Below are 24,505 nucleotides of genomic sequence, written 5' to 3' on the forward strand. Positions count from 1 at the left end.
TTTGTTCCCTGTGGTTTGGGTTATTTTGCCAGTTTAATCTAAATATTTCATTTTTCTCCTGTGGATCTAAAAATGTTCCACCATTGCCATTTTAGTCCATTGGTTAACTTAATCCATTTTTTCTGGTAATGAGAAGGGCAATTCCGTCATTTTATACGACCGTATTGTACGTCTTTCTAGTATAATTACATATAAAATGACCGAATTACTCATCTCGTTAACAGAAAAAATTAGATGAAGTTAACATAATGGACTAAAATGGCAACGGTAAAACATTTTTGGACGTGCAGGAGAAAAATAAACCTTTTAGACTAAATTGTTAAAATGGCCCAAACTACAAGAACTAAGGGACTAAAATGACATTTAACTCATAAGTTTAAATAATAAAAAAAACTATCCGTTAGACCAAAGGGTATGGGGCTCGGCACCGGGCCGTCCCCCCCCCCCCCCTTTTTGGTCCGTCGCACACCGCCCCACATGGGGCCGTCTCGTCACTTCCGTCGGAAATGAGACGCCGGAGACGAGCCAAGAGGTGGGCCCCCTTTAGTTCTTCTCTCTCTCTCCTTGAATATATACCCACAGTGGGTAGTCCCCCACACCCTTGGGTAGTCCCCAAGAGGATGCTCCTCCTCCCGTGATGATGTGTGATGATGTGGTGCACACGTGACGGGTAGTCTTCAAAAAGACTATCCTCCTCATATCCAATGTTCTTTTGTGGCAAGGTTGATGACTCAGTCACTTCCACTAGCATTTTTTTTCAATATTATATGACTTTTTAATCAAATACAACTAGAAAACACACTTTTCTTTTCAACCACGCAAGTGTTGACTATTGAATGAGAAAGACAAAACAATATCACATCAATTGAAATTTTCAAAGGAAAGAAATTACATAGCAATTGCTGCTCTCCAGGACCACATTCTAGGAATCAGATGTTACTTATTTAACATTGTGAAAGGCTGGCTCACTGATACGTTAATGGAGGAAAGAAGAATGACCAACACCATGTTGATCTTTGTCTTCCTTGTTGTACTATATGCGTCAATACCTCGTACCCATGCTGCAGACACCATATCTACAAACCAAATCCTTAGATATAACGAAACCATCACTTCGCCACAAGAAACCTTCGAACTTGGTTTCTTTAGCCCCCCTAACTCCAAAAACCACTATGTTGGAATTTGGTACAAAAAAATATCGACCGGAACCGTTGTGTGGGTAGCCAACCGCAACACACCACTTACACATACCTCGGTCGAGCTAACTCTCACCCTCCACGGAGTTTTAGTTATCCGGGAAGCCACCACGGGTAATGTTATATGGTCGTCAGCGATCTCATCAACGAAGTCAGTGTTTAATCCGATTGGTCAGCTTCTAGATACGGGCAACTTTGTAATTTACAATGAAGGTGACAAAACCATGTTGGTTCAGTTCTGTTTGTGCATGAAGGAAAACAATACAAATCATACCTGTCACAGCAGATAGGGCAGAGGAGAATCCAGTGAGGGAGTTCGACATGCCTGTCATCTTGATCCGGTTCCTCCTTAGGGTGCTGACTGATGATGGGGACTTAGAAACCGAAAAGGGTATCGGTTATGGAGAGGAGGTTTCGTGATGATGTTATGGCTAATGGGGTGTGTGAATTGTGTAACTGAGTAACCCTTAAAACTCCACATAACTCTCCTTATATAAGCACCCAGGAGGAAACCTAATTAGTTACTAAGGGTAATATGGTCCATCAACAATTACCAACTAATTAAATAATAGGTTCTAATATATTTTGATCTCTATAATGTAAATGATTAAGATGGCTATAGATTAAATATTAAACATAATATATTTAATCTTACATTCTCCCACTTAGCCGAGTAATCATTTACTATGAGTATTAGCTAAGCCTGATCAGGAGTTAACACTCATTTTAGCCTTAAACAAGTACTATAGCAGAAAAATACAGCCGTTGAATCATTATGCGACTCAGGACCCCCATTAATCATACTATAGCCTTAATTTAAAACCTAGTCGTTATGATCAAAATACGCGTAAGCCCTTTGTTTGATTTGTAACTTTTATTTGTCTATATGCCATTATACCGGTTGAACATATTCTAATAGACATACAAAATCAAACTTGAGGAAATTTCATTAAACATAAAACATAAGCTAGTACAATATGCTCAAATAAGGTCTTTACATAATCCCATATTCCGAACATGTTCTTCATAAACCTTAGGAGGGAGACCTTTAGTCATCGGATCCGCAAGCATATCCTTAGTACTAATATACTCGATACAAAGATTATTTTCCTCAACACGTTCACGTACAAATAGATATTTCGTATCGAGATATAAACCAGCTCCAGTCGAACTGTTACTGTTCGAGAAACTAACGGCAGCTGAATTATCACAGTAAAGCTTCAATGGTCTAGAAATGGAATTAACGATTTTGAGTCCAGTGACCAGGTTTCTAATCAACATTCCATGACAGGTTGCGTTATAGACAGCAATGTATTCTGCCATCATTGTAGAAGTTGTGGTCAACTGTTGTTTATGACTCTTCCAAGAGATAGGGCCGCCTGCTAACATAAAGATATAGCCCGAAGTGGATTTCTTGTCATCTTTGCATTTGGCAAAGTCAGAATCAGAATAGCCCACCACTTCCAAATGATCACTTCTTCTATAAGTCAGCTTATAGTCTTTCGTCCCTTGCAGATATCGAAGTACCTTCTTAGCTGCTTTCCAGTGATCTAAGCCAGGATTAGTCTGATAACGGCCTAGCATTCCAGCAATATAAGCGATATCTGGACGAGTACAGACTTGAGCATACATCAAGCTCCCGACTACTGACGCGTAAGGTATCTGGCTCATTTGCTCCTTCTCAACCTCTGTTGTCGGACACTGAAACGAACCGAAAACATCACCCTTAACTACTGGAGCGACGGAGGGTTTGCACTGTTGCATGTTGTATCGTGTAAGGACACGATCTATGTAGGCCCTTTGGGACAATCCTAAGATCCCTTTGTTTCTATCTCGGTGAATTTCGATGCCAATGACGTAAGAAGCATCTCCGAGATCCTTCATGTCGAAGTTATGCGAGAGTAACCGCTTCGACTCATGCAACATGTCTAAACTATTACTTGCCAATAGAATGTCGTCAACGTAAAGGACAAGTATAGTAAAGTTGCTCCCACTCATCTTGAGATAGGTGCATTGATCCACTTGATTCTTCATAAAACCTTGCTTCTTCATGACTTCATCAAACTTGAGGTACCACTGACGTGATGCTTGTTTTAACCCGTAAATGGATTTCTTCAGCTTACAGACTAGATGCTCCTGACCTTCAGGCTCAAAGCCTTCAGGTTGTTTCATGTAAACATCTTCGTCCAAGTCTCCGTTAAGGAAAGCGGTTTTAACGTCCATCTGATGTAACTCCAAGTCGAAATGAGCTACTAGGGCCATGACGATCCTTAATGAATCTTTAGGAGAGACAGGTGAAAACGTCTCTTGATAATCAATTCCCTCTTTCTGAGTGTAGCCCTTTGCAACCAATCTCGCTTTGTAGCGTTCAACGTTCCCATTCGGATCCAGTTTTGTTTTGAACACCCATTTGCATCCTACGGGTTTGACTCCGTTGGGTAATTCTACCAAATCCCAAACGTCATTTTTCTTCATGGAATCAAGCTCATCAATCATTGCTTTATTCCATTCAGAAGACTGATCACTGCTAATGGCTTCATTGTAAGAGATAGGATCATTGAGCTTTCCGGGATCCATTTCAGTCAGGTAGGTAACATAATCATCCCAATTAGGAGGCCTTCTTTTCCTGGATGACCTCCTGAGTGGATTATCGGGTTCAGCGTTGTCTTGGTTTTGAGCGTTTGATGTGCCTTCGTCATGAGGTATAATGGGTTCTGATTGTAGAGGTGAATTTGGAGTTGGTGCAGTAGCTTCAGGTGCAATAATTGCATTGGGTACAAGAGGAGTAATCGGAGTAATGGTAAGCGACGAGTCTCTCCCCCCCGCGTCTTGTACTTCTTGCAATTCTTCGTAAGGGTTGGTACTGCTCCCACTGACCTTGAAATCCTCCAGGAACGCGGCACGCTTGGTTTCAACAATACGGGTGACATGGGAAGGACAATAGAAACGATAACCCTTTGAGTTCTCAGGATACCCGATAAAGAAACAGGTAACTGTCTTAGGGTCAAGTTTCCTTAGGAAAGGATTGTAAAGTTTTGCTTCAGCAATGCAGCCCCATACTTTCATATATTTAAGACTCGGTTTCCTTCCTGTCCAAAGTTCATAAGGAGTTTTAGGGACAGACTTAGAAGGAACTCTATTGAGTATATGAACAGCTGCTTTTAACGCTTCAGTCCAGAGAAATAATGGTAAGTTAGTGTTGGCTAACATACTGCGCACCATGTTCATAAGGGTACGGTTTCTTCTTTCAGCGACACCGTTCTGCTGAGGTGTACCAGGCATGGTGTATTGGTTCACAATCCCCTGGCCCTTACAAAACTCATAAAATGGACCAGAAGCTTGACCCACATCAGTATGTCTTCCATAATACTCACCGCCTCTATCTGATCTCACAACTTTAATCTGACGATCTAATTGCTTTTCAACTTCAGCCTTATAATCTTTAAAAGTTGTTATAGATTCAGATTTCTCCTTAATAAGATACAAGTACATGTAACGAGAATAATCATCAATAAAAGTGATAAATGAAGTATGTCCTGTTATGCCAGCGATTTGGTAGGGACCACTAATGTCAGTGTGAATGAGTTCTAATAAATTAGAACTCCTAGTGGCACCTTTCTTATTCGCTAATGTCATTTTACCTTTAAGACATTTGACACATGTTCCAAAGTCAGAGAAATCGAGAGGAGGTAAGACTTCATCCTTTACGAGACGATTTAATCGCTCTTTTGAGATGTAGCCTAAACGCTGATGCCACAACATGGATGAAGTCTCTAAGTCTCGTTTCTCTTCCATCTTTGTGAGTGATTCATTAATGTTATATGACAACAAAGATTTGGAAAAGCCATCATCTAGTTCTAATCTATAGAGACCTCCATCCAGAACACCAGTACCATAAAGAACAGAACATAATGGATAGAGAGTTTGCGATGACCATGGGAAACAATAAAACCGTCCATGTCTAACTTTGGTCCTGATACAAGGTTCCGAGTTACCTCAGGAACATATAAGGTATCATAAAGTTTAATACATAAACCAGTTTTCATAACTAATTGTAATGTTCCAATGGCCTTCACTTCTAATTCTCGATCATCCCCAACCTTAAGCGTTCTTTGGTTTCTTTCCAGCTTCCGGATTGAAAGGAATCCCTGAGTAGAATTGGTAACATGATCCATAGAACCAGAATCAAACCACCAAGAATTAGCAGGAACACTTAAATTATAGGACTCAAGTATCATAAAATAATCGTTACCTTTCTTAGCCAGCCACTCCTTAAAGTCAGGGCATTCCTTCTGCATATGTCCTGTCTTTTTACAGAACTTGCAGCGGATACTGCCTAAGGAGTTCTTAGAGCTGGAAGGTGCACTTGTATTAGAATTAGGATTAGACTTATGGACTTTAGAAGCATCCTTCCTCTGATAATTGTGCTTCCTTTTCTTAGGATTGGAGGTAGTGAAATTGGCAACATCAGTAGTGCGATCCATCCTCATGCGCTCTTCCTCCTGTACGCACATGGCGACCAGCTCACTCATCGTCCATTTTTCCTTCTGAGTGTTGTAGTTGATCTTAAATGCTTCAAAGGACGAAGGAAGCGAAGTAATGATGAAATGAACAAGGAAACCATCACTGATTTCCATTTCCAGCCCCTTCAGCTTATTGGCCATGTCATTCATCATCATGATGTGCTCGCGAATGCCGCTCCTCCCATCATACTTAGTTGTCACCAGCTTGAGAATAAGAGTACTAGCGTGCGCCTTAGACGTCCCTTTGAACTGGGCCTCCACATGTTCCAAGTAGGTTTTAGCATCTTCAGAATCAGGAATAGCTCCCCTGATTGCATTGCTTATGGATTGCTTCATAAACATGAGAGACATGCGGTTACACCTAGTCCACTTTTCATGAGTTAACTGCTCAGCAGCAGTACTTTGAGTGGTAAGGTCCGCTGGCTTTTTCTCTCTTAGAGCATAATCAAAATCAAGCAATCCGAGAGTAAGCATGAGAGCATCCTTCCATGCAGCAAAGTTATCACCAGTCAAAGGTGGAATCCCGCAGTTGGGTGCTGATAGTGGAAATAAGATGAGCAAGTTATGATACTAAGGAAGACCATTTTACATAATGAAGCTGTGATAACGTCTATTACTAACATCAAAATAATAGACTTAACTAAAAATTCTACTCAAACGAAAACAAAACAGCTTTGGCCAGAAGTGTAATCATTTAAGCATATGTGCAAAGTGGTTGTAACAAATCAGCTTTGGCCAGAAATTGAAACAATCACTTTAGTTATGCACTTGCTAAGTATGCCATCTATGAAAGAATTAAATCAGCTTTGGCCAGATATTAAAACATTCATGCTTATGATGCACACTTAGCATAGCTTTCGTAATACTTGAATGATAAGTAGATGCATCAAGTCAGCTTTGGCCAGAAATGATATATCAAAAGCTCATTCAAGTTAAGCTATTCTGGTTTTGTAAAACATTACATTATCTGATTCTGATTAATTAACTAAGTAAATTACAAAACCATTTATTTAATAGCAAACTACCCGTTAGCGCGGATCGAGTCGCAACTACGGTCTCGACTAATGATGTTATGGTTGCGAGTCGCAACTACGGTCTCGACTAATGATGTTATGGTTGCGAGTCGCAACTACGGTCTCGACTAATCACGTTATGGTTGCGAGTCGCAACTACGGTCTCGACTAATCACGTTATGGTTGCGAGTCGCAACTACGGTCTCGACTAATCACGTTATGGTTGCGAGTAGCAACCTCATGGTCTCGAGTAATGACGTAATGGTTGCGAGCAGCAACCTCATGGTTGCGAGTGATGACGTTATGGTTGCGAGTAGCAACCTCATGGTTGCGGGTGATGACGTTATGGTTGCGAGTAGCAACCTCATGGTTGCGAGTAGCAACCTCATGGTCTCGAGTAGCAACCTCGCTAACAGCTGTTAATTGTGATATCATAACCGAAAATTCGAAATCTAAGGGATTAAGGGATATTCTTTCCTGTTTTAAGCTGATCTAATTTTGTCAACAGATTTCGAAATTGTAATCTGTTTATCTTTTAACAGTTTTCTAAAAAATTTAGAGGACAAAATTAGATCAAAACCAGGAAAAACACTTAATAATCCATATCATATTCCAAATCATAACAGAATACTTCGAATTTTCTCAAGAACAGGATGAACCCTAAAACATAAAACATAAATTCTGGAACCCGAAACCTGAATTTTATTAGTTTTTCTAAATAGATTTCGGTTAAAAACATAATCCAGTTAAAATCGAATGAACATATGATTATTTTTTTACGAAACAAAAATCTCGAGTCGATACTCATGACTCGAAACCGGCTGTTAAGGTTTTAAAGGTTTCAAAATTCCGTTTTCCAAGTTTCAATCCCAGAATTATGGATACGAAAACAGAACTGACTAATCAACATATGCTCTGATACCACATGTTGGTTCAGTTCTGTTTGTTCATGAAGGAAAACAATACAAATCATACCTGTCACAGCAGATAGGGCAGAGGAGAATCCAGTGAGGGAGTTCGACATGCCTGTCATCTTGATCCGGTTCCTCCTTAGGGTGCTGACTGATGATGGGGACTTAGAAACCGAAAAGGGTATCGGTTATGGAGAGGAGGTTTCGTGATGATGTTATGGCTAATGGGGTGTGTGAATTGTGTAACTGAGTAACCCTTAAACCTCCACATAACTCTCCTTATATAAGCACCCAGGAGGAAACCTAATTAGTTACTAAGGGTAATATGGTCCATCAACAATTACCAACTAATTAAATAATAGGTTCTAATATATTTTGATCTCTATAATGTAAATGATTAAGATGGCTATAGATTAAATATTAAACATAATATATTTAATCTTACAAACCAATCAAGAAGATCCCATATGGCAAGGTTTCGACTTTATGACAGACACTTTACTTCCCGGAATGAAGCAGGGCAGGGATTTTGTTACCGGGGTTGAAAGATACTACACGTCTTGGAGATCAAAAGAAGATCCTGCTTCGGGTGAGTTTTCTACATCCATTGATACGAGAGGGTACCCTCAGCCAATACGAACTCAAGGCCAGAAAATAACCTATCGGGTTGGTCCATGGAACGAGCTCAGGTTTAGTGGAGCTCCTCATTTGAGGCCGAACCCGATTTACAGTTTCACCTTTGTTATTAACGAAAGAGAAATTTATTACCAATATAATCTTATAAATACTTCGGTTTTTACCAGGATGGTGTTACAACCAAATGGTAATATAGAGCGCCTGTTATGGATTGATAGCAAACAGGAATGGAACCTTTATCTAACCCCAGAAATTGATCATTGTGATCGATATGCAATGTGCGGGCCATATTCGAGCTGCAACATTGGCAAGTCCCCGGTTTGTGAATGTTTGAAGGGGTTTGAACCCACATCTCCTGATCAGTGGAGTTTTGTAGATTGGTCACAAGGGTGTCGACATACAATCGCTTTGGATTGTGAACCTGGGGAGGGGTTCAATAAATACTCAAATCTGAAGTTACCCGACACTCAGAGATCATGGTATAACCTGACGATGACCCTTGTAGAGTGTGAGAAGATGTGTAAAAGCAATTGTTCGTGTACTGCTTACACAAATACGAATGTCTCAGGCTCTGGGAGTGGTTGTTTGCTATGGTTCGGTGGCCTAATTGACATCAGAACGTTTGCTGAAAATACTGGGGACACTATTTATATAAGAATGCCAGCTTCTCAGCTAGGTAAATCTAAACAATAATTTTATTTCCATTATCGGTCTACATATCAAACTAACATCATGTTTTGACACAGACTTAACAGATAACAGTAAAAGCTCAGGTGCAGGAAGAAGAATACGAGTTATAGTCCCCATAGCATTTGTAGCTTTGGTCATACTAGTTTCGATATGCTTATTTTATCATTGCAAGAGGAAGAAGCAACAGCAACAAGGTATGAAGTCTAAATTGCATAAAATCATTTCCCTAAAATATTACACATACAAAGAGTTTGTTGTTTGGAAAAGTGTAAAGGATTTGACAGAAGATGAAGAGGAATTGTGTTATTTCTTGTAATGATCCAAAACAAAATACAAAATAAATAGAGGAAAAGAATAACAAGGAACGGAAACAAATCCTCTAAATATGGAGAGGATAGCTATCAAAGATAACAAACAAAAATAAAAGATTTATATTCAATATTCCCCCTCAAGATGAAGCGTGCAAATTTGCAATGCCAATCTTGCCAAGAAGATGTAGAAGTTGTTGAGACGTGAGCCCCTTTGTAAGTAAGTCGGCAATCTGCATTGTGCTGCTGATCTTCATAGGAATGATTTCTTTGGATTCGACACGCTCTCGCACAAAGTAGCAGTCCATCTCTACATGTTTGGTTCTCTCATGGAAGACCGGATTGTTGGCGATGTCACGGGCTGCTTGATTATCACAAAACAGGGGCGTAGGCGACGGGATCCGAACTTGCAGTTCGCTAAGTAACCAACGAACCCAAATGACTTCACTGACTGTCGATGCCATGGCCCTGTATTCAGCTTCAGCCGAAGAACGTGAGACGACAGATTGTTTCTTGGTCTTCCAAGAAATAGGAGTACCACCTAGTAACAACACGTATCCAGTGCGAGACCGTCTTGTAAAAGGACAACCCAACCAGTCTGAGTCACAATAAGCAGTTAAGACAGAATCTCCCGTACGAGAAAGAAGAATCCCTTGACCCGGTGTAGCCTTTAAGTATCTTAAGACACGATTTGCTGCTTCTAGATGGTTGCTTCTTGGGTCTGCTACAAATTGGCTCAGGACATTTACCGTGTAGGTTATATCAGGTCGGGTGGCTTGAAGGTACAGAAGCCGACCCACTAGGCGACGGTACTGGTTGGCGTCAACACTTGGTTCGTTTTCTCCTTTGTCAAGTTTTAGGCCATGCTCGAACGGAAAACTGCTCGGTTTGCAACCCAATTTTCCACAATCCTTCAAAATGTCCAACGTATACGTGCGTTGACTCAAGACTAGACCATCCTTTGTTTTTGCCACCTCGATGCCAAGGAAGTATTTTAATGAACCAAGATCTTTGACACTAAATTCTTTGTCAAGTTGCACTTTAGTTTCTTGAATTTTCTTGAGACAATTGCCGGTGATAATGACATCATCCACGTAGATGAGAACAACAACAATAATGCCTTCGGTCTCATAAATAAACAAAGAGTGATCAGCCTTGGACTGTCTAAACTTCAATTGCAAGAGAAACATGGTGAATTTTTGGTACCAGTTACGAGAAGCTTGCTTTAATCCGTATAAGGACTTTTAAGACGACAAACTCGAGTTTCCCCGTCAGTAGAAAAGCCATGAGGAATCTTCATATAAACCTCCTCATCCAAGTCGCCATGTAGAAAGGCGTTGTTTACGTCGAGCTGGTGAATAAACCAATCCTTTTTTACGGCCACGGCCAACAAAGTTCGAACCGTAACCAATTTTGCCACTGGAGCAAACGTATCATGATAGTCCACCCCTTCTATTTGAGTGAACCCCTTTGCCACCAAGCGAGCTTTGTACCTTTCGACCTCACCATTAGGCTTATATTTGATCTTGTACACCCACTTTGAGTCTATCGCCCGTTTACCCTCAGGCAAGTTTTCCAAGGTCCAAGTCCCATTTTCTTCAAGAGCCTTGATTTCTTTTTGCATGGCTTCACGCCAGCGAGCATCCTGCGCAGCTTGCTTAAAACTCTTTGGCTCATCATTTTTAGTGATAGCCGATAAGAAGGCTTTATGATTAGTGGAAAATTTATCATAAGAGACAAAGTTTGAGATAGGGTAATGTACCGTAGAGGAGACCTGATTGGAAGTCGGATGTTTGACCGAAGGAGGGACCTGTACGATGAAGTCTTTGAATCTTGAAGGTTGGGTTCGTGACCGAGTGGGTCTGCCTTCATTTTGATCACCAGCTTCATTATGGGCCATATCAACTTCATTCATATTGGGCTGCTCATCTTCATTTTCGTGGCCCATATTATTTTCATTTATGATGTTTGGGTCATGAATAGGCTCACTGTGATCCACTTGTGGAGTGGAATCATGGTCTTTTGTTTGTGTAACAATGGGTTCATCACAACAGTGGCAATCATGAATGACAATCGGTTCCTCATTTCCATTATCACCTACCTTTTCAACATCTTTGAAAGGGAAATGTTCCTCATGAAAAGTAACGTCCCTACTAACCACTATTTTTCGGGTCTCAAGATCAAGGATTTTATAGCCTTTTGTTCTAGGAGGATATCCAAGGAAGACTCCTACCTTCCCCCTTTCATCGAACTTATCTCCATTTGTGTCGGTACTCTTGAAATAGGCAAGACACCCAAAGACCCTCATAAGATCGTAATCTGGTTTTTCATTCCAAATTACTTCAAAAGGAGTTTTATTTTTAATGACCTTGGACGGGACACGATTTATTATATATGCCGCGGTCAAAATGCATTCTCCCCAAAATCTTTTCGGAAGATTTGCATCAAATCTTAGAGCACGAGCAGTTTCAAGGAGGTGTCTATGCTTTCTTTCAACAACGCCGTTTTGTTGGGGGGTATGGGGACATGTGGTTTCTAACAAAATTCCTTTTTCATTGTAAAATTCTTGCATGTTGTTAGATGTAAACTCCCCGCCATTATCACATCTAACCCGTTTGATTCGTTTATTAAATTGTACTTCCACCATTTTGTGAAAGTTTTTAAGACATTGGCTTGCTTCACTTTTGTATCTAAGGAGAAATGTCCACACCGATCTACTAAAATCGTCAACTATTGTAAGAAAATAGTTTGCTCTTGTATATGACGGAACACGATAACCCCCCCAAATATCACAATGAATCAGATCAAAAGGAGCATTTGTTTTAATAAAACTAGAAGGAAAAGGCAGTCTAGTATGTTTAGCTCTAGAACATGAATCACAAAAATTACCCAAATCAATAACACTAGTTTTGAGAAAATCCATTTTAGCAAGCTTTCCCTTTGAAGCATGTCCAAGTCTTCTATGCCATGTCTCAACAGTGGTAGCCATAGCCTTTCTCACTTGAGCCATCTTCATTCGGTACAGTCCCCCTTCGCATCTACCCGCACCAATCAAGTTCCTCCCTTGTAGTCCCTGCATAACACAAAATTCAGGAAAGAAGGTAATGCAACATTGAAGGTCGCGAGTAAGGCGACTAACAGAAAGAAGATTGCATTTGAATTCCGGGACATAAAGAACGCCTTTTACTTTTGCCCCGCCCGGAAGAGTATAATCTCCTTTTCCCTTAACGGGAATCGACTCTCCATTGGGAATAATAACAGGGGTTTCGAAAGGAGTGGACTTCATATTTGAAAGAATATTCAATAAAAAAGTAATGTATTCGGTGCAACCCGAATCAAAAATCCACTCACCATCGTCATCTTCTGTATGTGCCATATTGGCTACATGTTTACCGCCTTTACCTGTTTCAGAAAAATGCCTTAAGAAAAGGTCATATTGTTCCTTTGTCAAACCTGGAATGGGACTTGTTTCGGTCTCGACACAACCGGCTTTGGCCTTCGGTTTTTCTCCTTTCTTTCCGGGCCACCATTCCGGATACCCAACCAACTTGAAGCAACCCTCACGCTTATGTCCATCTCTATCACAGAAGGTACAGTGATCATTGTTTTCTTTAACAGCCCTTTGACCGCCCTTTTCTTTGTTTTGGCCCGAAGAGAAGTCGCGCCTTTGTGCAGCCTTGAACGCAGCGGGTTCCGGTGTTATTTTTCCTTCTGCCGAGATAGACCTTTGTCTCTCATCTTCAGCCACCATGTGGTACGCGTTTCCGAGTGAGGGAGTCGGCTTCGTGGCTAGGATTTGTGTCCTAATAACCGCGAATTCAGCATCCAGGCCCATTAAGAATTCATAGAGATGTTCCTTTTCTTGATGTTCAGTCACCTTCTTGCCCATATCACACTCACATTTGTTGCAGGTACATCGTGGGAAAGGATGTATGGATTGTGCCTCATCCCACACGGTCCGTAGTTGGGTAAAATAGGTTGAAACGGAGGTACCACTTTGCCGAGTGGATGCAACCCTCTGCTTCAATTCATATGCCCTGGGAGCGCTTTCTTTTCCAAAACGTTCATTCAGATCTGCCCATATTTCCGACGCTGTGCCAGCGTACTTCACGCTATTTCGTATATTCTTCTCCATGGCGGTTGTCAACCAACCCTTTATCATCGCATCCACCCTCATCCATGGCATGTAGTCCTTCGAAGATTTCTCAGGTTTCTTTATCGTTCCATCAACAAATTCTATCTTGTTTTTTGCGAATAGAAAATTCGTCATCTCTTGACTCCAATCTGCAAAATTACTATCGGTGAGAACTTCGTTAACATGGAGTTGTTTTGGGTATTCCGATGGATGAAGGTAATAGGGTGAGTCATATGCGATCCCACCGCTAGAACCTTCACCATCTTTGTTTTTGTTTTGGCTTTCATCTCCTGCCATCGTGGGAATAGAAATCAAGAGCTAGGTTTCGAAGCCTGCTCTGATACCATAAAGGATTTGACAGAAGATGAAGAGGAATTGTGTTATTTCTTGTAATGATCCAAAACAAAATACAAAATAAATAGAGGAAAAGAATAACAAGGAACGGAAACAAATCCTCTAAATATGGAGAGGATAGCTATCAAAGATAACAAACAAAAATAAAAGATTTATATTCAATAAAGTGAGTGTTTCAAATTAACTAACCCAACCTATCTAGCCAATTATATGTACCTGTGTTACTAGTTCCTTTAAAAAGAAATTGTGGTTATCCCCTTCACAGTGACTCCCAAAAACGAGCCTGGACATGAACCTGAAAATAGAAGTGGCGATGAAGATCTAGAGCTACCACTATTTTGCTTGTCTACATTACTTACAGCTACAAACAATTTTTCAATCAATAACAAACTTGGAGAGGGCGGTTTTGGACCCGTTTACAAGGTATTATATCACTCCATGACCTTCTATGTTGTTCATGTGTTAATATAAGATGATCTTTTGATACATTAAAAAAAGTTAAAGCAAATAAGTTTTAAGAATATAGGATGACCCAAGACTACCGCTAGATTGCGGCGGCGGGATCGATTACATTTATTAGTTAAAACACATAAATACATGTGTTCAATTCTTTATTGTTTCTTATTCCATTTATATTAAGGTATACCTATTCAAACACCAAGTATCTATTCACAAACCCATGTGTCTATTCACACATCCTCGTATAGGCCTCGTATAATATAATCTTTTTCAATTTCCAAGAGAATCTCTGGTTATGTCATATTTTGTTTTATATGTCTCGTATAGTCCTATACGAGGTGTATTGAGGAAAAAGACCATTTTACTCCTAATTTGGGGCTGTACGCATGGGTAAATTGGTATTTTTTGCCTCTCTTATATGCCATATGCCTCGTGCCTGTATGAGGCGTATGTATATAAAGTTTTTTTTTTTTTTTTTAAACACTTTTATAAATGGCAAATTACCATTTTAGCCTTGAGTTAGGCCTAGACTGGGGTGTCCCAGGGCTAAATGGTAATTTGTCATTTTTTTAAAAACAATTAAACTTCAAGGCAAAACTGGGCGTCTAGGGTTGTTTGAAAGACAATTATACCCCAGAGTTAGGGCTAGACTAGGGGCAACACATGGCTAAAATGGTCTTCTGTACCGCACTAGACGCCGAATCTTCCCTGTACGCGGCACATATTTTTTTTTCTCTTTTTAAGATCAATAACACTAATATTAATTATAAAAAGCTCATATTATCAAGATTGATTGTACTGGGCAAGACTGAGCGTCTAGGATTGTTTAAAAGACTGTGATACCCATGAGTTAGGGCTAGACTGGGGGCATCACATGGCTAAAATGGTCCTTTGGGCCACACTAGATGTCCAGTCTTGCTCTGTACGCGCGTATATTTATATTGTTTTATTTTCTCTTTTTAAGATCAATAACACTAATATTAATTATAAAAAAAACTCATACTAATATCAATAACATTAATATTAATGATTAAAAAAATTGATATTAACTATTATAACACTAATATTAGTTATAGAAAAATCATATTAATTAATAACACTAATATTAATTATAAAAAAAATCATATTAATTAAAATAGGTGTAGTTTAGGTCCTGTGGGGAAGGTTCTTTTAAGAAGAAATTTAACGTGAGAAGAAAAAGAAGAAAAAGAATAATGGTAAAACATTAAATAATTTATAACTCCTCTCATTAATTATGTTCTCTCTCATTAATAAAACAAAAAAACATTTTATCCTACACATTTCAAATGTCTCTTACATATTTATACATTTACCGAAATTTACCCTACGCATATCTAAATTTATCATACACATTTAAGAATTTTTCATACACATACTAAATATATCCTACACATGTCGAAAATTGTCCTCTACCATAGATTATTTTATCTTGAAAGAGTATATTTAAAAGTGAGTTACAAGTTTGATTAGTTAGCTAATTAATTACAATTAGAAATTTACATATATGCCCTTATTAATTACATTAAATACACGTATTAAATGAACTAAAATGGAGCATTTCTATTGGTTTAAAATTAGTTCTTTTTATTCTTACAAAATTTTTCTTCTCATTTGAACCTTCCACTAGGTCCTGTATAGGCCTATACAGGACCTATAAGGGACCTATACGAGACCTATACTACACTATATGATACGATACTACATTCATAGACCCATACGATGCCTATACGAGACTTATACTACACTATTCAATACGATACGAGACTATAGGATAAGATATAACATTCGTATAGGCTTGTAGGTGTAGTATAGGTCCCATATAGGACTATAGGTGTGGTTAGGTCCTGTATAGGCCTATAGGCATATACAAGACCTATAAGGGACCTATACGAGACTTGTAATATACACTATAGGATACAATACTATAAAATACCATACAACACCCGTATAGCCCTATAGGTGTGGTATATGTCCCATATAGCACAATAGGTGTAGTTTAGGCCCCGTATAGGCCTATAGTCCTATACAAGACCTATAGGGGACCTATACGAGACTTACACTACAGTATATGATACGATACTACATCCATAGGCCCATACAGGGCCTATACGAGATTTATACTATACTTTATTATATGATACAATACCATACAATACGATACGATACGATACAACACTCATATAGGCCTAAACGGGGCCTCAACCACACATATAATCCTATACGGGACCTATACTACACCTATAGGGGTATACGGGTGTTGTATCATATCCTATAGTATTGTATCATATTGTATTGTATCGTATCGTATAGTGTATAGTATAAGTCTCATATACGTCCCTTATAGGTCTTGCATATTCATATTAGCCTATACGGGACCTAAACCACACCTATAGTCCTATACTACACCTACAGGCCTATACGAGTGTTGTATCATATCCTATAGTATCATATCATATTGTATCGTATCGTATTGTATCGTATCGTAAGTGTAGTATAGGCCTATACGGGACCTATGCTACATCTATAGGCGTATACGGGTGTTGTATCTTATCCTATAGTATCGTATTGTATTGTATTGTATCATATAATATCGTATCGTATCGTATCGTACAGTGTATAGTATTAGTCTCGTATAGGTCCCTATAGGTCTTGTATATCGCCTATAGGCCTATACAAGACATATACTAGACCTACAGGCCTACAGGGGTGTTGTATCGTATCCTATAGTATTGTACTGTATCGTATCGTATAGTGTAGTATAAGTCTCGTATAGGTCTTCTATAGGCGTATAGGCCATACGGGACGTAAATCACACCTATAGTCCTATACTGGACCTATACTACACCTATAGGAATGTATGGGTGTTGTATCCTATCCTGTAGTATCGTATCATATAATTTACAATATAAGTCTCGTATAGGCCTATACAGGTGTTGCTTATATCTTATACTTATTAGTTGTATTTATTTAAATAGAAAACTTACTTTTTATAAAACTTTGCTAAAACGATTAATATTGTATAAAATGTTTGTAAAAAAGAACCTTACATAAGCCTCATATTGGCCTATACGTGGCATATATAGCATGAGTCATATACGAGACCAATACGAGGGGTCCTCTACGCCACGTATGGGCCTGTACGCGGTGTATAGGAGCAACCAAACCAGAACTGACATGAGTTAGGCACTGAGTTTAATCTAACCCTATACGCCCCGTATAGGCCTATACGAGGCAGAGGGTGTGCAAATAGGCAGATGGGGTGTGTGTAGATTGTTTAAGCCATATATAATGACCTAGTTCTTGTGTATCTTGTGTGATTCATGATCAAAAGTGGAAAATAACAATAAAAATGGTGAAATGGGATAATAAGAAAACAAAAAATTAAATAAATAAATAAATAAACAATTGTTATCTTGGAAAATGTGCATAAGGCTTTTTGTTCCTAACTTGTCTTAAAACATTATGTTTCAGGGTTTACTTGAAGACGAACAAGAAATAGCAGTGAAACGGTTGGCAAAAACATCTACTCAAGGACTTCACGAGTTCAAGAATGAAGTCATCTTGATATCTAAACTACAACATCGCAATCTTGTCAAACTCTTGGGTTGCTGCATAGAGGGAACCGAGAAGATGTTGATTTATGAATACATGTCAAACAAAGGCCTTGATTCCTTTATATTTGGTAAATGAATAACAAGCAAAGACATAGAAAAGTATCAAAGAAACAATGGTAAACTAACTTCAAACTATTCACAGATAAAACTCAAAGCGAACTCCTCGATTGGCCTACACGTTACCACATTATCATTGGAATTGCTCGTGGACTTCTTTATCTTCACCAGGATTCTCGGCTAAGAATCATACATAGAGATCTTAAAGTCAGCAATATTTTGCTTGACACAGATATGAACCCGAAGATATCAGATTTTGGCATGGCTAGGATTTTTGGAGGAAATCAGATAGAGGCAAACACAAACAAAGTGGTTGGAACATAGTAAGATAATGAGATTTATCTACTCTAAACTAATTCTAATCTATTTAGTGAATAGCTTACATTTACTTTGATTCCTTACAGTGGATATATGGCGCCTGAGTATGCAGGAGATGGCATCTTTTCTATAAAATCAGACATATATAGCTTCGGTGTAGTACTAGTACTGTTGGAAATTGTGTGTGGGGAGAAAAACAGAGGATTCGTCAACAAAGATCATAGCAACAACCTTGTTGGACATGTAAGTTTAGGCCTTTTAGTTTTGAAACTACAAATTTTAAGAAAGGTTAAAATGTTTTGGTTTTCGTATTTTTGAAGTATATAATTATTTTTTCGAATTAAAAGCTAGATAACTAAGGCTGGGTGGAATGGAATACAGCCTAGGGGCTCCATTCCGCCACACCGACACATAAGCCACGTTAGTGACACGTAAGCAATGCTGCCCCATTTAACAATAAAAAATGGGTTAAAGCCCCACAATGGCGCCCCTTATTTTTCTTTTAGTTTAAAGTGAAGTGTGCCTCACAAAAAATTGTTTTTCCTCGTTATTTTGCTCGTGAGAAGGTCAATAGCATTGTGACAATGAGGGAAGGGGCTCTGTTAGTTTTTATTGTGCTGGGATGGAGGGGGCGTTATTACTTTTTATTATGCTGAGGTGCAGCCGTGCAGGGGTACCCATACCACGTACCCGACAAAAATCATTAAATGAAAAGTTAATCTAATCTTTCAAAATGATGGTATGGCAGTTAGTGGCATGTTGACCTTTCTTTAAATTGGAGGTCAGCTTCCAAGATTACCAAAATAACGTTATTTTCCTAAACAGTGAACAAGAACAAAGTTGTTTATTATTTTTAATATGATTTGCCCATTTGAAACAAGGTAATATTGGTGTTCTTTGTTCTTGACAGGCATGGAGACTCCATAATGAAGACCAGTCTTTGCAATTAGTTGCTAAATGCCTAGGTGAATCCATCAATGTGTCTCAAGTTCAACGATCAATCCATGTTGGTTTGCTGTGTGTTCAATGTCACCCATAAGATAGGCCAACTACGACTTCTGTTATCCGAATGTTGGAGAGTGAGGGTCCATTGCCTTCACCCAAAGAGCCAGGATTTTATGTTGGAAAAACTAAGCAAGATATTCCGTTTACAAGTTCACAAGAAACGAGTTCAACCAATGAACTAAGCATTTCAACATTGAATGGTAGATAAAACGAAAGTTTCATGTAATAGAAAAAATAAGATCATATTATCAAAAAAAAAAAAAAAAACTTAACGAGCTAAAGTTGTATTAAATAAACAAATAATTTAAATTAAGATATGCTCTCTAGTGGTATTCACATGTAAAAAAACGTTTAAAAAAAAGAGTAAATTGCAATTTGTGTCCCGGGGGTAATTGGGTGGCATTTGAGTCCTCATAATGATAACTTCAGTGTCAGAGTCCCCATTGTCTTAAAACAATACAATTAGAGTCTCTACCACTAAATTGGTTTGTTTTTAACATATTAACCAGTGTCCCTCCCTCCCTCCCTGGCGTTTCTAACATATTTTCAGTTTTTTAGCGTAAAGACCCAAGCTTACATAACTCAAAATTTATAAAACTTTTGCATTTACACATAAGTAATGCAATTAAACATACATATAATATTTCGGATTTACTAAAAGTTCATAAGTATTTAAACACTTTAACGCTTTAAATACGTTAACACGTTAATAAAATATAAAACAATTAAAAAGTTCATAATTGTTTGGGTTCGTAAAGTAAAATAACGAAACTAAATGGAAGCTTGAACTTCGATTGCGTTCGGTTCGTCCATTATGCTTGATCATCATCCGTAAGGTCCTAGCTATCACCTATACACCAATAACAACTTATATGTTAGTTATATGGTGCTTAGACATGGATTTGTAACCCAAAAATAGCAAACAAATAAACAAAATCATTTTTATGCTACGGCATACGGCACACTTCTAAAATTTTGGGCAGTAGATGGTTGCCAACCGTAGCTTATGGTTGCCAACCGTAGCTTATGGTTGAGCTGATCTGCATCTTTATTCCAGTTTTGCCCTTATACTAAATTTTCCATATCTTTCCGTTTACTCGTCCGTTTCGCATGAAACTTTTTCCTACATGTTCGTAAAACATACATTTGCCCACATTTCTATCTTAGTGAACCCATGATCCGTATTCACAAAAGTTTTTTTACGCTATTGAATTCAATATATATATTTTAAATAATTGACCTGTTTGCATATTTAAGCAAACGATCTCACAGATGTTATATCTTCTCGCAAGAACATTACTTTTACGACTATACCCATAACCCGGGTTATTGTTCTTTCATTTTATGCATCCGTTATCCGGTTCGTGCTTCTCCCAGTTTAACCCGTTCGACCCTTCAAAGGCCGAACTTTGAATAATCCGAATTCTTTTTAAGAATTGCAAACCTTTCCATCATGGCTCATTAACCGAATTCGTTTATTTATAGTTCACGCTCCCACTTATAATTTTCATTTATATATCATCACAACTTCAAATGTGATGGATCGTGAATGGGAGAAATAATTATATACCCATTCTACCCCCAAGTTAGACATTTCTACCAAAATGACCCATTACATAGCTTTAAGCTAAAATGGTTTAAGCCTTCTATTTTATACTACCGTAAGGATTGGCCGAATTATAAAACTCATATTTAAACTACCCTTAAGGGTCATTTTCCCGGTTTATCATTTGACTGCGTTTTGGTCAACTTTAGTCTTTTTAATCACGAAGGACATTTTAAAAGCTTGTTTTGACCAAGTATACTCTCTTAACCGTATTCCATTTTAAATTCTTTATGTCTGTAAGAACATAATATCTAAATTTCAATTCGCTTAATATACCTTACTTCAGGGAATCCAAAGCCCATCCACGACTCGATTAACTCTCGTTGGACATTAAGTCCTCATTGAGAGTTTGACCCATTACACGTACCTGGCTCGGGTCATAGCATTGACCCGTTTTAATACCTTGCAATATCAATTGCTAATTGAAAGCAATGCAAGTCATACGCTATTCTCCCTTTGAGTACAAAAACTTGAAAAGCAACCATTAGTCATTGTTGCCAAATGGTGATAACATCGCCATTTGACCCGTTTGGCCCAAATGACCATTTTATCATTGTGAGATGGTGTTTATTTTCCATCTCATCCACGTAGCCTGTTTCGGTTTACACCATACGATCAAATTACTTAAAAATCATCTCTTAATTGGTTTGACCCATCATGGCTTACACCATAGGGTTTTTGTTTAAAACTATTATTTATCCGTCAACTCGTGACCAAATTACCAATTTGTCCTATTTACCCATTATGGTTTACACCATAAGGTAACTTTTGAAAACTCCTTGTTTATTCGTCATCACTTGACCGAATTACCGTTCAACCCCTTTTTGTCATCAAATATGGTTTCTCACCATTTGGTTCCGACCTGTAAGGACCTGCAAAAATGACCTACAACACTCCATAAGTAAAAACCCGGACCCCTAAAACCCTAAGCCTTGTGAAAAATCAAGAAATCCAATTTTGTTGATCTGTCGCGGGCTCCGTAAGACTTAAGGAAAGCTTATGCGGGGCGCGACAACTTGGCAAGTCTCCGGATAAGATTTAGGCCACGTGTCAGACACGTGGCAAACCTACGGGGTGACACGGCAGCCCTAGCCGTAGCTAGGGTGGCCCTCGCGAGCCGCGTAGGTTATTCTTCGAGTTTACGTGGGCCGCGTAAAACTCAAATTTCAGCTATAAAAGGGACGTTGCATGGCTTTCTTCTGTGTTCGAAAAATCAGTTCAAAAGATGTTCTATACTGCTCAAATTTTGTGTATTCAGGTGTCGAAACTCTGGTACGATTACAGGGTAATAACTCGATCATTGCTATGATACAATGTCTGATCTATTGAAACCGATCTGATGGATGTTTAAGTGGTGCCCGAACTCGGGCTATACTTTGTCATTCGTCGTGAGGGTTTTGATTTCGTGAGTTATCGTAAATGTTGTATTAAGTTACTAACCTAGTTTCGTGTGCACTGTTATTTAACTAGGTTACCAGGCTTAATCAGTAGGCAAAACTCTGTCCAACTAAACTTGCAATGTGAGTCATTCTCTTTTTACCAACTTGTTTACAAAACCCTAAATGTTTTCCAGTTACACTTTGTAGTGATTAAGTCTTTGCTAATCTTTAATTACTAGCAGTATGTGGGGGTTTTGTGCACATTACGGCTAATGATTTATCACTCTTAGGTGGGCGAGCCTAATTATAAGATATGTCCACAGTCATAGATCTGGTCGAGTGACAACTGGACCAGATAATTATAAGATAGGGGCAAATGTAAAAACTCTTAATGCTGTAAATTGTAACAATGTGTCGTTTTGTGCAAATTGAATGACTCGCCAGTATTTCCCCGCTGATAAAATCTTTTTAAACATGTTTCAGATGATTTACTGTGAACCAGGAAAAGTGCCGCGTAGCACTACCAGCATGGATAAAGTGGCTCAGTAAATAAATAAACATGTTTTTGTAATCAAGGAATTTCCCCGTGGAATTCTTTTGTTGTAAATTACGGGGTTTGTCCAAAATTATGAAATAAAATAAAGGAGTGTTTTCAATTTAAACGGTCATGTTAAAATTTCCGTTGCCAAATTAAAATACCAATACCACGGGTTTTCTGCCTCGCGGTGCTTGAACCAGGAAACTGGAACGAGGGTCGTGACACAACCCGTATCATTCTGCGCCGAAACGTCATATTTCAAATACTAAATTACCTTATTCTTAACCAATACAAAAAGTATGTGTTCTACTTAAAAGATATAAGCTTTACTTACTTTGCATCCGATTATGCTTCTTCCGCGTATTTGATCCATTTGACCCGCTTCATCCCAAGCTTCCACCTAGCCTGTCAAGCGTTAAACTATCATTTATCATTCCCAAGTTGGTTAGATTAGTAATTATTTATTACGACTATCCCACCTTACGGATTTTATATCAAAATTACCGTTTGATCTTATTATAGGTCAGTTTGACTTTTAAAAGTCAACTGCCTATTAACACATACAAACCCACAAATAAGTTCAACAAACTCATTTAGGCATTTCGTTAATTACCTGGTAGGCACTATTCTTAGGCCACCATTATAACTACGTTCCCCAACCAAGTTCATGCAATTGTTAACATCAAGTTACCATAGTTTCTACCATCATATGCTAATCTATCAATCATTATACAAGAACTTGGGATTGTTTTATTACCACAAAACAAACGATTGCATCATATGTATGAAATCTACCCGAACACCAAATTTAGCCAAAGGCTTTAAACATTCACATACACATGATGATTTCTAGTAACTAATAACATGAGTATTTCATCAATTCAATTATATCATCAAAACCCACTTCATAGTCTACTTGTTGATCACTTACAAGTAACCTTATATCAAATATTTTCATAATTTCCTTATGTTTAACAAAATTAAGCATACATCTATACCTAATTTCATCTTTGGATCATAATCCAACAACCTAATTGCAAGTATTCTACTTATCTCAAATTACAACTTTCACCAATCTAGGTTTTGAACATACCTTGCGATCCCCTTGTCTAGGTGATTGTAAATATACATTCATGCACGAATTTGAGGTCCAATTTCCTCTTCAATTTGATGATTCTTGGACCCTTGTCTCCACCTCCTGATGATCGACATACACACACACTATGTGTGTGTTATGTCTAAATTTTGTTTTTAAAATACAAGTTTCCCTTTTGATAACTTTGCTCCCTCCAGTTTGAGATTTCAATTATAACCGGATAAAATATCCATCACTTAACAATACGAATAATTAACTAGGTTAATTACTAAGTTCGGGGGATGTTACAACCCGACTTAGATCATGTACCGATAGTCTCGAGCCTTTTATAAACCTTATTCTAAAAGGCGTTCACCTATCTTTTATTTAACAGTAGGTTTATTTAATTAAATCTGAAGTTTACCGGGTTAGTTTTTAACACTAATGGTATTTTATCCGCTCTTTAATATTAATGTGGTTTGATTACCAAACATTTTTGAGGTGTTGCATATAAAAATAATATACGTTCATTCTTGGGTCCGAAGGGTATTTAATATATAGTAAAATGAGTCCTTATGGCTTTTAGTTGATATGAAATATATTGAAAATGTGTATTTGACAAATATTAACGTACAATTAACATAAAACAATGTCCACTCATAATACT

At 38.2% G+C, this 24,505-nt stretch overlaps 1 protein-coding gene across 1 annotated transcript; it reads left to right on the forward strand.

Annotated features, from left to right (window-relative positions):
- The first annotated feature begins 920 nt into the window (after window positions 1-920).
- LOC110888001 (G-type lectin S-receptor-like serine/threonine-protein kinase At4g27290) lies at window positions 921-19,507 on the forward strand. Its single transcript, XM_035979672.1, has 8 exons — window positions 921-1,419; window positions 8,093-8,955; window positions 9,026-9,163; window positions 14,032-14,189; window positions 17,718-17,928; window positions 18,003-18,240; window positions 18,322-18,478; window positions 19,146-19,507. The coding sequence occupies exons 1-8, from the start codon at window positions 980-982 to the stop codon at window positions 19,272-19,274; spliced, it is 2,334 nt and encodes a 777-aa protein (XP_035835565.1). The 5' UTR covers window positions 921-979; the 3' UTR covers window positions 19,275-19,507.
- Window positions 19,508-24,505: the final 4,998 nt, after the last annotated feature.

Source organism: Helianthus annuus, chromosome 11, assembly GCF_002127325.2.
Source record: "Helianthus annuus cultivar XRQ/B chromosome 11, HanXRQr2.0-SUNRISE, whole genome shotgun sequence".
Taxonomy (NCBI): Eukaryota; Viridiplantae; Streptophyta; class Magnoliopsida; order Asterales; family Asteraceae; genus Helianthus; species Helianthus annuus.